At 49.2% G+C, this 14,020-nt stretch overlaps 1 protein-coding gene across 1 annotated transcript in view; it reads left to right on the forward strand.

The window, feature by feature from the left end:
• Window positions 1–1,082: 1,082 nt before the first annotated feature.
• Window positions 1,083–14,020, forward strand: part of LOC144113123 (structural maintenance of chromosomes protein 5-like) — a 52,957-nt gene continuing 40,019 nt past the window's right edge. The window contains exons 1-2 of the mRNA XM_077646030.1: window positions 1,083–1,227; window positions 10,994–11,200. Coding sequence (XP_077502156.1) covers window positions 1,165–1,227; window positions 10,994–11,200 — 270 coding nt within the window. The 5' untranslated portion in view covers window positions 1,083–1,164. The remainder of the gene's footprint in view (window positions 1,228–10,993; window positions 11,201–14,020) is intronic.

Consider the following 14,020-nt stretch of genomic DNA (forward strand, 5'->3'; position numbering starts at 1 on the left):
ATTAACAAGTAGAATGCCGGGCTACGTAAAAGCAAAAATGTCTCTTGACACGCACATGATTTGATCGCGTGAAACCGTGTCGCCGAGAGTCAAAAGTCAAATAAAGCACTTGGGGTGGAACCGGCAAAACATAGCGGGATGCCTTCAAAGGCAGAAAAAAACCAACCTGCATAAGCAATAGAAAGCTTGTGTAAGGTTCACTGCCATCTCGCCGGCTCCATGCTCCGTCGTCATAGTGCTGCTCCGGTGCTTTTGTAGCCGACACCTGGCAGCGTCAACACCCACTTGACAACGTTGCCAACTTGGAAACGCAAAATGTCCAAAATCGTCACTGGCTGGGCAGTTGCGATTCGCAGGTGTCGAACAACACAGCCGAAGATGCATAATTTCAGTCGGCCAGAGCCAGGCACACATCGTTTAACGGAAGTCCGTCAGGGTGAAGTGTCTTGGAAATGTTCGTTGGAAAGAATTGCGTAAGCAGTAGAAAGCTTGTAAGGTTCACTGCCATCTCACCGGATCTAGCCAGCTTGCGGTCGTGGTCGGCCCGGGGTCGTGTGCGTATTCAGAAGGTTGTGAAGTAGATCTCGGAAGCAGCGTGTCCAAAGGCAATTGGGCCTCATGGCCGTACAAAAGATAGAACGGAGAGTAACCGGCAGTGTCATGACGGGAAGAATTGTAGATGAAAGTCACGTATGGAAGGGCAGTATCCCAGTCTCGATGGTCCGGGGAAGCGTACATTGCGAGCATATCCGTGAGAGTGCGGTTGAGGCTTTCTGTGAAGCCGTTGGTTTGGGGATGATAGGCGGTGGGGAGCTTATGTTTAGTCGAGCAGGAACGGAGAATGTTGTCAATAACTTTAGAGAGAAAGCAACGGCTGCGGTCGGTAAGAAGTTGGCGGGGTGTACCATGACAGATGATGTGGTTGTACTGGAGAAAGTCTGCAATGTCAGTAGCAGTACTGGTGGGGAGGTCTCGTGTGATTGCGTAGTGAGTGGCATAATCTGTGGCAACGGCAATCTGTTTGTTTTCGGAGGTGGACTCGGGAAACTGACCTAAAAGATCCAAGCCAACATGATAGAAGGGTTCAAGAGGCACATCAACAGGTTGGAGCATATCCACTGAGAGAGTGGCAGGACATTCCTGGCACTGGCACTGATCGCAGGCATGAACATAGCGACGTACGAACTGGTAGAGGCGGGGCCAAAAGAAGCAACGACGCATGCGGGCGTAAGTATGTCACGGATCTCCCCGGAGCACACTCGGACCGAAAGAATGGACTAGGCGATAGGTGTACCGACACAGACACGCATTTAATACGCCCTACATCACAAACACGAACACAAAACACAAAGCCTATCAATACACACGACCCGGGAACACTGCTACTAGCGCCTACTACTAGCGTCCCACTGTTAGCGGTCGGCGTTTGTGCTCACGGTTGGTTCGGTGCGGATGCGGCATTGCATGGATCGAGTAGCTGGCGTCGATGTGGCGTTCGACGTGCTTGGGTAGGCGTCGCTGGCGGTGTCATTGGCTGCATCGTACAAGCGCCCGTGGAGGTGATGCTAGTGATGTTGGTGTTGGGGGCACCGCCCGGATGGGTGGCAACAGCACTGGAGGCATCCCTGGCTGTAGCAGGTGGTAGCGTCCTCCGTTGACTCCCCGGAACAGGTTCAATAACGGCAGGAAATTAATGGTGCGAAGCCATAAAACGAGCTCACCAGAGCAGTAGCCGGTGTTGCTCTCTTCCAGCCAAAGCGTCCCTGACCCGCAGGAGCCTCCGCTTCCCTGTTCTTTCCCCCGTGCCTCGCTCTCCCTCGTGCTTTTATAACCTTGGCGTTAGTCTTCGTAATCCTTGTCATCGTCCTCTTCTTCTTCTCTTCTCCACCAATTGTCTCTTCCCACCTCACCAAATACTTCTTCTTCATTTTTATTCTTCAGTTAATCCACGCCATTCTTATCGCCATCCTCGTCATCTTCTTCAAAGCTCTTTCGTTCATACTTTTATTTCAGACTCCCTATTATATGTGACAAAGTACACGTGACACCCAGATGTCCAGAAGTGGGGAGGTCATGGAGCTCGTGGACTACATCGGTGTGCATTTGCTTCGGCACAATGAGCAGGAGGTCAGGGCCAGCGGGGTTGAGGCTTCTGCGGTATAGAGTGTCATGATACAGCACAAGCCGGCGCAGAGCAGGGTCAGATGGGGAGGAGTTGAAGCGGTCAGTAATAGAGCGGAGCTCGATATCTCGTCGCTGCTCATCGCCAACGTGAGCAATAGCAGACAGAGAGCGAGAAAAGGTTGGCGGTGCAATCACTGCCAGAATGGTCAGAATAGTCAACGGGATATCGGGAGAGGTAATCAGCATCGGTGTGTAGCAGACCGGACTTATAGACCACGGTGTAGTCGTAGTCTTGTAGGCGTAAAGGCCAGCGATCTAGCCGGCTAGTAGGGTCTTTCAGTAAGGAGAGCCAGCAGAGCTCATGGTGGTCGGTCACAACCGTAAAAGGGCGGCCATACAAATACGGGCAAAATTTTCCAACGGCCCACACAAGGGCCAAGCACTCGTGTTCCATGATGGAGGCGGCTGGTATAGGCTATGACACGGTCAGACCCAGATAGCCGCTGAGAAAGGACAGCGCCGATTCCATGACCGCTGGCATTAGTGCAGATTTCAGTGGGAGCAGCCACATCGAAGTGTGCCAAGACGGCCAAGGTGGTGAGCTTCAAGGTTAGAGTGGCAAAGGCGTGTTCTTGTAGGGGTCCCCAGGCGAAACTCATGTCCTTTTTTAGCAGATCACTGAGGATACGGGCGATGTCAGCAAAGCTGGGCACGAATTGGCGAAAGTAAGAGCACAGCCCCTAGAAGCTCCATACATAGTTACAGGAACGCGCCACAGGGAAGTCTTTTCACGGCTCAGATCGTAGCTGGATAAGGGTGAACACCTGTGGCATCGAGGACATGGCCCAAGATTGTGATTTGACGACGCGCGAAACGGCATTTGGAGGAGTTTAGCTGCAGGCCAGCATGACGGAAAAGTGAAAGAATCTTGGAAAGGTCATCGAGGTGAGAGGAAAAGGTGGGGAGAAGACAATGACGTCGTCGACATAGCAGAGGCACATGGACCATTTGAATCCATGCAGAAGGGTGTCCATCATATGCTCGAAGGTGGCTGGCGCATTGCATAAGCCAAAAGGCATAACTCTGAACTGATACAGCCCATCAGGTGTCACAAATGTGGTCTTCTCACGGTCCTGGTCATCCACTGCTGTCTGCCAATAGCCGGAGCGAAGGTCTATGGAGGAGAAGAATTTGGCACCGTAGAGGCAATCAAGGGTGTCGTCGATGCGCGGGAGAAGGTACACGTCCTGTTTGGTTATCTTGTTCAGGTGGCGATAATCAACACAAAACGCAATGAGCCATCTTTTTTCTTCACAAGGACGACTGGCGAGGCCTAGGGGCTGTAGGAGGGTTCGGTAATGTTCTTATCAAGGATCTTCGTACCTTGGCGTTAATGACCTGGTGCTCAGCGTGGGATACTCGGTATGGTCGACGACGGATAGGAGAGGCATCCCCGGTGTCGATGCGGTGCTTCACAGAGAGTTTGGCCCAGCGGGATGTTATTCAGATTGAAAATGTCCGAAAAATATTTGAGAAGTGTTTGGAGCTGTGCAGTTTCGGCGGGTCGCAGGTCGGAGGGCAACATGGTCACAAAGGTGTCTGTAGAAAGAGAGGTAGGCTGGGGATGACCTGAGTGATCTTGAGAAGGGGTGCTGTCGAATGTAGCGACTTGGCAGAGGGCGAGGGGGGAGATCGTAGCAATGGAAATGCCAGATGGAAGAACTTCAGGAGAGAAGCCGAAGTTGAGGAACGGCAGAGGCAGTGTGTTGCCTTGACCGCGGTGATGGTATAGGGCAGAGCAACATTGCAGGTTAGCAGCAGATCGGTACTAAGCACAACGAGGTAGTCGCCATTTGGAATGGGGGAGAGGCTCTCAGCGCAACGAAGGAGGCAGCTTTAAACGGCAGGCGAGCATAGTCTGCATTGAACAGGCGGAGAGAAGGATCGACGTGCTCGGAATGGAGTTTGGGGAGCTCGAGTTGTAAGACACCCTGCGAGCAGTCAATCGGAGCTTAATGGGTGGAGAGGAAATCCATGCCAAGAATGAGGTCGTGGGTTCAGGTGGACAAAACGGTGAACTAAACTGGGGCACTGTGGCTGGCAATAGTGATGCAAGCAGTACATAGTCCATCCACAGCAGGAATGCTTCCATCCGCCACGCGCACGAGGAACATTGCATGTGTGAGCACTTTGTGGAGGCAACAGCGAAGGGCAGAACTCATCACAGATACGTGCGCAGAAGTTCCAATGAGGGTGCGCACAAGAAAACCGTTGACTGCGGCGTCCAGTAGGTTCGGTCGGGTAGTCAGTAGAGGCTTTCTGGATGGGGTCATTGATGCAGCGTCACCTCCGGGAGCTGCATCAGCTAGTTTTCCAGAGTGGAGCGGATGTAGTTGGCAGCGGCCGAAAGACGGGGGGCGACTGCGGGGAGCGTTAGCGATGGCCTTGGGGTGACAGAGAGCGGGAATTGCCGAAGGAGGGTTCAGACTGGAAGGGCTGGGAGCGGGGCGAGAAGCGTCGCTTGGGGTCAGGACGGTAGTTGGAGAAGCCACTGCTGGGAGTCAATGATCGAGGCCTGCGACAGTGTCAAGAGATGTGTCCAACGCAGGAGCAGAGAAAGCAGATAACGGGACGTGGCGTAGTAGGTGGGGCGGAAAGCAGGGGAACGAGGCTGGCTGACGGCTGGGCGGCCAATGGAACACACTTGGGGAGAAAGATCCAGATTTGCCAGTTTTTGCTTGACGACAGCCTGAATAAGCGACACGACGGGCAGGGTCGTGTCAGGGACAGATGGCGGGGATATGACAGGTGTGAGGGCCTCCAGTTCACGTCGGACGATCCGGGTGACTGAATCGGTGACGACTGGGGCATCCGAGGACGCTCAGGATGGAGATCGCTGGTCCTCACAGGAAGATATCGCGGCTGTGTTAGGAAGGCGAGAAAACTACTGCGGAACGCGGCGGCCTTTCACTTGCTCAAATCTGCGGCACTCTTTAATGATGGAGTCAACTGTGGCACACAGTCTTTACAAACAAGCAAATTGAAAGCATCGTCTGCAATGCCTTTGAGCACGTGGCCCACCTTGTCTGTCTCAGTCATGGCAGCGTCGACCTTGTGGCAAAGAGCCGAGATGTCCTGAATGTAGGCCACGTACCTTTCTGTCGAAGATTGGGCTCGAGACGCCAGCTGTTTTTTGGCGGCGAGCTGGCGGTCGTCAGACCTACCGAATAGTGTCCTTAACATCTCTTTATAGGTGTTCTAGCTTGTTAGGTCTTCCTCGCGGGTCTCGTACCACACTCGTGCCGTGCCATTGAGGTAAAATATGACATTGGCGAGCATTAACGTAGGGTCCCACCTGTTATAAGTGCTGACGCGTTCGTAGAGGCTCAGCCAGTCTTCCACATCCGTGCCAGAAAAGGTGCCGGGGTCGCGAGGAGGAGCCATGATCACAAAAGGAGCGGTAGTGAGGGTAGTGGGGCTCCTTGACTCGGCGGGTGGAGCCATGGTGGTTGACCCGGCCTGACGACCTCTACGAAGCTGCGTGGTAGGCTCAGCGTAAAATCCGGACATCCACCAAAGATTTTACGTGGTCCAAGGCGGGAATGATGCAAGAACGCCCTGGGCACAGCACACAGGCCGAGAGCACAGGGCCCGCACAGAGCACAGAACACCCAAGCCCAAAACACATGCACTTCTGAGACACTTCGTTCACCTTGTCTTCACCAAGAATATCCACTGCAGTATTTTCAATGATGACGAGACAGCCCTTTTTTACGAGATGCTGCTATCAAAGACGCATGCACTCAGAAGGGACCCGTGCATCGGTAGCAAATACAGCAGGGTCCGGGTAACTGCGTGTTTGTGTGCTAGCATGGACGGTAGTGAGCATCCCAAGCTTCGTGACTGGAAAATCGGAAGAGGCCTGACTGCTTCAGAAATCAGCACATTCCGGTCCGATATTGCAGTAACAGGAAAGCGTGTATGACTCTGGATCTGTTTAAGGAGTGGCTTTTCAAGTTTGACAGTGCAGCAGAAAAACAGAAGAGAAAAGTGGTCCTGCTCTTCAATAATTGCAGCGCACGTCAGTGTCAAGCTAGCTTCTGTTGAGCTGCTGTTTCTGCCCCCAAACACCACGACAGGTCTGGAGCCCATGGACGCTGGCGTAACCGTGAATTTCAAGGCCCTTTACAGACGTCGCATGCTGGAATGGCTAATCGGAAAAATACACCGCGTGGGATTGTTGCAACATGCTTATGGACCTCCTGACCTGATGCTGACTGTGTTTGATGTGGTGCGGTTTATGTATGGTGTGTGGTACGAGGTGAGGGATGCCACAATCAAGAACTGCTTTAGAAAGGCAGGCCTGTGTGTCACGACTTCATGGTGTCGGAAGAGACAAGTGATTTGCTCCCCAAAGCTGCCAATGTGAGTGAATGTTAAGACCATGTTGCAGTTTCCGAGGAGAACGCCGGCGGAGTGGTCTTGGAAGACATTTTGAACGCATACAGCATTTCTGCTTCCTGTGAAGGGTCCACAGGTGAAGCCATTGCAGAGGAACAACTGTCGCGACGAAGAGCTACATCGAGGAAATGCGAAAATAGTGATGACGATGACAGCAGCAATAACGATGGCGACGCCACCACCCTGGCTCCACTGTCTGCACAAAATGCCAAGTCCATCCAGTCGCTGATTGGTTTCGAGCACGCAAAAGGACTGCCGGCAGCGTGCGCGCAACAACTGGATGCAGTGCACACAGCGATTGTCAAACTTCAGCTACCGCTCAAGCAAGCGCTAATTTTCGACTTTTTCATGCATGTTTATATAATTTAGTGGCTATATTTATGTGCCCTCTAATAAAGTATTCAGTGTTCTTTACCACGACTCGCGTTCGACCCGATTTACTCATCACTGGTGAGTAACTAAGCCTACGGGCATGGGGAAGTACGTTGATATGTTCTTTCGATTTTTCTTTTCATTTTATTTTTGTAGCGGTAGCTACATTATGGTAGCATTTCGAGCCTTCAGCGTGGCGGCGCGCAACCCTATAGCGATGTGCCATCCTGTGGATGATCTCGTGGTTCGTCATGTGGTTGGTCGTGTGACCATGTTTCACTCGGCCAGCTGTAGCCATCACGTCACTACAGGTTTAACCAAAGCTAAACCACCGCAAATTTTTTGTCAGTCCAGATATAGCGATAATCGGTTATAACGATCGAATTTTCCGGTTTTCTCAACATTGTTGTAAGTAGAATGCACTTTAGTTAATGGTGCTGACGGAGCCGATCAATCACAGTAAGAATAAGCGAACAAGTTGTACACTGGCCTTTCAAATCAGGTGCCCTCTTTTTACACGGTTAAAAAGAAGATTAAATTCTCAATGACAAAAGTGGGGATACAAGTGGGTTCATTACGCAACTGAATACAGTACAGTGGAACCCCGGTTATACGTCCCCCGGTTTTACGACGGATTAACACAGTCCCGGCGAAGTCCCTATAGAAGCAATGCATTAAAAATCCTGGTTATCCGACTCAATTTTACGCCGGACCCGCGTTATACGACAACTCTTGCGAAGCGCGGGACGGAACGGCGGACGAAAGAAAGGAGCCGCGGATCTCTTTCGTCGCGCCGTCTCTCTGCATGCGGAGCGCTTGACCTCGCTCGACCGGTTTGCTCCGTCGGGCGCAGCTTTCTTTCCTGCCTAGTCTCATCGTTCATTTCTCTCTCCTCCACCAGCTGCCCTCCGCGGCGGCCATTGTGCTGAAATAGCGCGTTTTCTTCTCCACAATCACTTTCTCCCTTTCGCTCCCTCTGTTCTCGGCGGCGTCGCCTCTCGTCGCGTTGGGGAAGCGTTTCTTTGGAGTTTCCCAGCAGCAGATCGCCGACAAAGTAGCGTGGATAGGCCTAGGTTCATCGCACGTGATCTTCGTCGTAATCCTAGCGACCTGCGTTCAGCAAGGTTTTCAGTTGTGTGGAGCAATGCGACGCACTATGTCCCGAAAGCGGACAGTTCTGTCGCTCGGTGATAATCTCCATGTTATCGAGGAAGTGGAAAAGCGGCATGGAGCCACGAAAGCCAGCATTGCGGGACCTTAAGATACCCGAATCTTCGCTTAAGATGATCCTGGCAAGCAAAGCAGTGATATTGCGAAATGCCAACAAGTTCGGGCTGAAGCGGAAAGCGCCAAAAGAAGGACAGCATGAGAAGTTAGAAAAAGTTCTCGTCAGGTGGCTGCATCAGGCACGTAGCTCTGCGATCAACGTGGACGGCACCGGCTCGCGGGAATCGCGGCAGTGGGCAGTGGAGTACAGGAAAGGTTCGTTTGAATAAAGCATGATTGGTACCTGTACTGCAGCATTAATTCTTATCGCATTTACTTTTTTTGGTAATTTCGGTTTCCAAGCCCTGCATATTATGTTAGTAGTTTACATTGAAGTTTCTCGTAAATTCGTCGCGCGAAAAAGTAGTATTTTTGTAGGCATAATTTATGTTCGGATTTTACGATGCTTTTTCGCGGTCCCAAGAAAGTCTGATAATCAGGGTTCCACTGCAGTGCAAATTGAGGGCTGCACCAATTGCAACACAGACCAACCTGAAGCACAGTAAGAACACCTTCACGCTCAGTGGCCCAGTGGCTTTGGCATTTATTCGTTCATTCCAAGGTTGCGGTGGCTGCATTGCAAGGAATATGTGTGTTGATCTCAATGCACATTAAGAGAACCCTGGGTGGTCTAAATCAATCCAGAGCCCTCACCTGTGGCACCCCTCATATCCCTGTGAGGAAGACCACATTCTTTGTCGACCAAAAGAAGGCACAAGCAATATCCTTTCAGATAAGAAATAGCCTTCCCATTGCATTGCCTGGAAAGATGACATGGTCAAAGATGTGGACTTGGCACTATGAGACTGGTGTCTTTTCCATAACAATAGCGCGACAGACGAGACAGAGAAGTAGGGACACAACACAGAGCACTGATTCACAACTAAAACGTATTAATGGCCGCCAGCCAGTATAAATGCTGCCCTGGTGGCAAGAAAGGATACAAGCACGCTTGACTTGTGTGAGATTCAAAATCACCAATACATCAAGCACATGTCAACAGGCAAGTTTCATACGTGGGAAATAACAGAGCATTCCTTATACAGTGGAAGACGTACTTTAGTGTCATCGTCTTTATCTTCATTGTTTTTGCAATGTCTGCAGTGTTTCGCTACGTGTCCTGTGATGGCGCCACGAGAGACATCATATTCGTGCTCCTTTAATCTTTCGGTAATGTATTGGCCAGTTTCACCGATGTAACACTTGCCACATGACAACACAACAGTCAAACTGACCGATATATTAACGAAAGATTAAAGGAGCATGAGTATGATGTCTCTCATGTCGCCATCACAGGCCAAGTAGCGAAACGCTGCAGACAGTGCAAAGACGACGAAAATGACGAGACGAGACACTAAAGTCTGTTTTCCACTGTATAAGGAATGCTCTGTGATAGCAACAAACCACAGCTTGCTAGCAAGGGCAATAATAGAAGCCCACCTGATATTTAAGACTTCAGAAGAATGTATCAGTACTCTCTCTCTAGCACTGTCAAATAAGAAGAATCGTTACCTTGATTGTAAATGTTTACCTGTACCCGTTGCAGCGGTGACATTATTTCCCACATATGAAACTTGCCTGTTGACACGTGCTTGATGTATTGGTGATTTTGAATCTCACGCAAGTCAAGTGTGCTTTTATCCTTTCTGGCCACCAGGGCAGTATTTATACTGGCTGGCTGCCAATAAAACATTTTAGCTGTGAATCAGTGTTCTGTGTTGTGTCCCTTCTTCTCTGTCCCGTGTGTCGCACTGTTTGTTGTTATGGATGACCATGAACACCAACAGGACTTGTCGGGCTAGTTGGTTGATCATAATGCAAAAAAGACGAACTGCGCAACAAGAACACGGACGAAAGGGAGGCAGACACACACTAACGCAGTGTGTGTTAGTGTGTGTCTGCCTCCCTTTCGTCCGTGTTCTTGTTGCGCAGTTCGTCTTTTTTGCATCATGAACACCAACTTGCTCAACAACTGGTATTTGTGTGTTTAGTATTCTTGGGAAGTGAACCTTCCAGACGATGCCCTAACAGCTATTGGACACTTCCATCTTCTATCATTGGACCGTGCCTGAGCATGTGGGGCATCTTCGTAGAGACAAGCTTTTGAGCTCGCTGAATGTTGCAGAAATAAAAGCAGCTCATTTGGGTTCAGGGCATTGGTGTGCACCTCTCAGTACGCTAGCACTCAAACCGGCATTCACGAGAAAAGCCATTTGTTTTTGTGCACTGTACACAGAACAGAGACAAGACGATGCATGGGTTCTCAGCATGGACTCGCTTTCAGTGTCAGCACCCAGCTTGCTCTCACCTTCCTGTTAGTGGAGGCTTTCATTGTTGTATGCTTTAGTGAAGACAGCCACAGCAAAAAGTCGGTGTGCATTTGTCACCGGTTTCTGAAATGCCCTGTGATGCGGTCCCCCTTGCACATTTTGTGTGGCCGGAGGTGGAGGAAATGGCCTTTTCTAGGCAAGCCCACAAAGATGAGCCCTCACAATGTTCACCGAAGGGGTCATGTTCTGACATCCTCATTTTCTTGCTCGGCATCATCTTTCTCGACTTGGTGCACCTCGTTGCATCAACCCCTGTAACTTTCAAGCAGAAACGCATGGGGCATGGTTCACAGTTTAATGCTCGCTCATTTTGGACAATGTCTGCCTTCCCGTGAGCATTGCATTGTTCTTGAAGGTGCCCAAAATTTGCTGGGTCTTATATCCTGTTCGGTTGGTGCTTCACACAAACTGAGGGAGGAGGTTTTTTCTTCCCATGGCAGGTGTCCCTCAACCACAGCCCGGATCCCAGCCAGTACGACAAGTACGGAGTCACGATCTCGGTCAAGTTCCACGACGAGACACCACTGGCGGAGCTCAGTGCAATTTACCATAGTGGTGGGGAGCGCTCCGTTGCTACCGTCCTCTACATTATGGCCCTTCAGGAGCAGACAACCGTCCCTTTCCGGGTGGTGGATGAGATCAACCAGGTTTGTTGCGTTTCTTATTTATTTTATTTTTATTTATTTATTCAATGCTGGCAGCCTTGGTAGGCCCGGGCAGGAGGGCCAATACAACGAGATACAAGGCATGGTAACATTTAGCACACAAATTAAAAGATAAACAAACCAAAGACAACACATGCATGATTCGAACAAAAAATAGGTAAATTGAACACAATTTTTTTTCGCCACAACTGGACATACAACATTCAAAAGTCTATAAAAAATTGGCAATGCTCTCAGTGCTTATTAGTCCACTCAAAGGAAGCTGGTTCCACTCAGTTATTGTTCAGGGAAAACAAGAATATTTGTACAAATTTGTTCTGGCTCGATAAGGTGTTAAGGATTGGGCGTGGCGATGTCTCGTTAATCGCGTCACTAGTGGTTTTAAGTAAGGGTCCGGGCTCATTGATAACTTGTTATTTTTCAACAAAAAGAGAAATTTTTGTCGCAAAAGCTTGATTCGAGTTTCCAGTGTCTGTATGCCATTAACATTCATTAAAGTTGTAGGGGAATCGGTAGTGCGGAATTTAGAAAAGATAAAACGAACTGCTTTCTGCTGAATCATTTCTAGTGCATGGATATTAGTTTTAGTGAAAGGATCCCACACTGTACAGGCATATTCTTATTTTGGTCTAATGATCGATGTATAAGCTAAAAGCTTAGTTGCGGATGGGACTCGTTTTAATTTATATCTAAGAAAACACAGTTTACGGAAGGATGATGCACAAATGTTAGAAATGTGAGCATTCCATCTTAAGGTATTATTACTAATTGTTACACCAAGGTACTTGTACTGCATTACTTCTGATAGGCGGTACTGGTAAGATAGACTGTGTTTTTTGTTAGTTGTTCTCATGAAAACTGTTTTTTCTGCATTTAGTTTCATCTCGTGTCTAACACCAATCGTTAATGCTTTTGAGGTTAGAGTTAAGCACTACTTGGTCCTCCAAAGTTTTAATTTCTGTGAATAAAACGCAGTCGTCCGCGAACAGCCTAATTTGAACTGGTTCTGTGATAACGTTAACAATATCGTTTACAGTCAAACCCACTTATAACAATACCGCTTTTAACAGTATATCGGATATAGCAATGGACAGCCGCAGCACCGTCACCTTTGCAATGGGTTCTATGGTAAAATAAACCGCTTATAACAATGCTATCATACTAGATTGTCAGTTATAGCAATTAAATATAGTCATTTGGAGCCAACCCTCAAAGAAAAAAACTCGCAAACGCAGCTGCCACGCCAGCCAAACTACACTTACGTCCCTAAAAATGCGCGCGCTTATGTGGTGCCGCCCGCACAGCGGCCACAGCGGCTATGAAAAGATCAAGTGACGATGCATACGAGGCGAGGCGCATTGGGTGAGCCAGAGAAGCTTGTATGACTCAGAGGAGGAGAAAAGACGAGCACTTTCCTCTGGGCAGAGGTGGAGAGGGTAGGGAGGCGCTTCCTTTTGTTGCTTTTGTATCCACTTGGGGAGCAGTCCATTCTGAGGGTGCGCCGCCCATTGAAAACGCGTCACGGAATTTCAGCGTGGGCTGCCCCATCTTTCCCACTTTCTTTGGCTCCTGCTTCACGAGCTGCACATGTTCCAAGGGCAGCATACAGCGTCAAAGCACGTGCGTTGCCAGCGTGGTTTTTATCATCTGCCATCACCGGCCTCGGTCCTGCTGGTTCTGCGAAGCTCCTGCCAATGGAGCGATTACAGAACTTTGGCCTACGGTGCGCGGTGATGACGGTGACGCGGAAGGGCTTGAAGAATTCTTGCACGCCGACGATGCAGTCACCACAAATGAAGAATTGACTGACGAGGCGATCGTTGCAGCAGTCACCGGCGCGGAAGACGATGACAGCAGCGGTGACGAAGATGAACCGGAGCCTGTACAAGTTGTCTCTCATTAGGAGGCCTCAAGAATGATCGAGTCCGCGGGACTTCATTTTTGCAAAAAAACCTTTCACTCGGACATGTCCAACATTTGGATGCCCTCCAGAACGATGTCAGCAAGATTGCCGCGAAACAGTCGAAACTCGCTGATTACGGGTTTGTTTCAGCAAAGAAGTGAGAAGTGCAAGCTATTTTGGCCTATTTAAAGTTTTTATGTTTCTTTGTTTTTTTTTCGGGCACTAAGGGATTTTTCAAGCTGAGAGGCAGCCGCAGCAACCTTCTCGTATTTTTTACAATGCCCGTTTCGGTGCCACCAAAACGATGCCTCGGCGGAGCTCGCATGTCACTTGCCGTCCGTGACCCCTCTTTGCAGTTGTTATGCTTTTTTTCGTGCAACCCGTTTATAACAATTATCGGTTATAACAATGGAATTTTCGTGGCGCTTGAACATTGTTTTGTTATAAGTGGACTCGACTGTATATAGATAAGAAATAATAACAGGCGAAGGATGGTTCCCTGAGGGACTCCAGGGAGCGCGAGGAGTGACCACCAACACAAACGAATTGGGTTCTATCAGTGAGGTATGCAGTAATCTATTTGATTAAGAAAGAAGGTAGACCAGCGAACTTGAGTTTACAAATTGGTTTTTTATGTGAAACAAGATCAAACGCTTTCGTGAAATCTAAAAAAATGACATCTACTTGGCCTGATCTATTGAGGATTTCTGCGAAGCTGTGCACAACTGAAGTTAATTGAGTTACAGTTGAGTAACCTTTCCTAAAACCATGCTGAAGTGGAGTTAGAAAACTTTTGTTATTTAGAAATTCAGTTACGTAATTGGCAATGATGTGTCCTAACATTTTACAACATGACGATAGCAATGAAATGGGGCAATAATTCTGGAGGAGGGTGGAGT

The sequence above is a fragment of the Amblyomma americanum genome, chromosome 1 (genome assembly GCF_052857255.1).
Source record: "Amblyomma americanum isolate KBUSLIRL-KWMA chromosome 1, ASM5285725v1, whole genome shotgun sequence".
NCBI classification, from domain to species: Eukaryota; Metazoa; Arthropoda; class Arachnida; order Ixodida; family Ixodidae; genus Amblyomma; species Amblyomma americanum.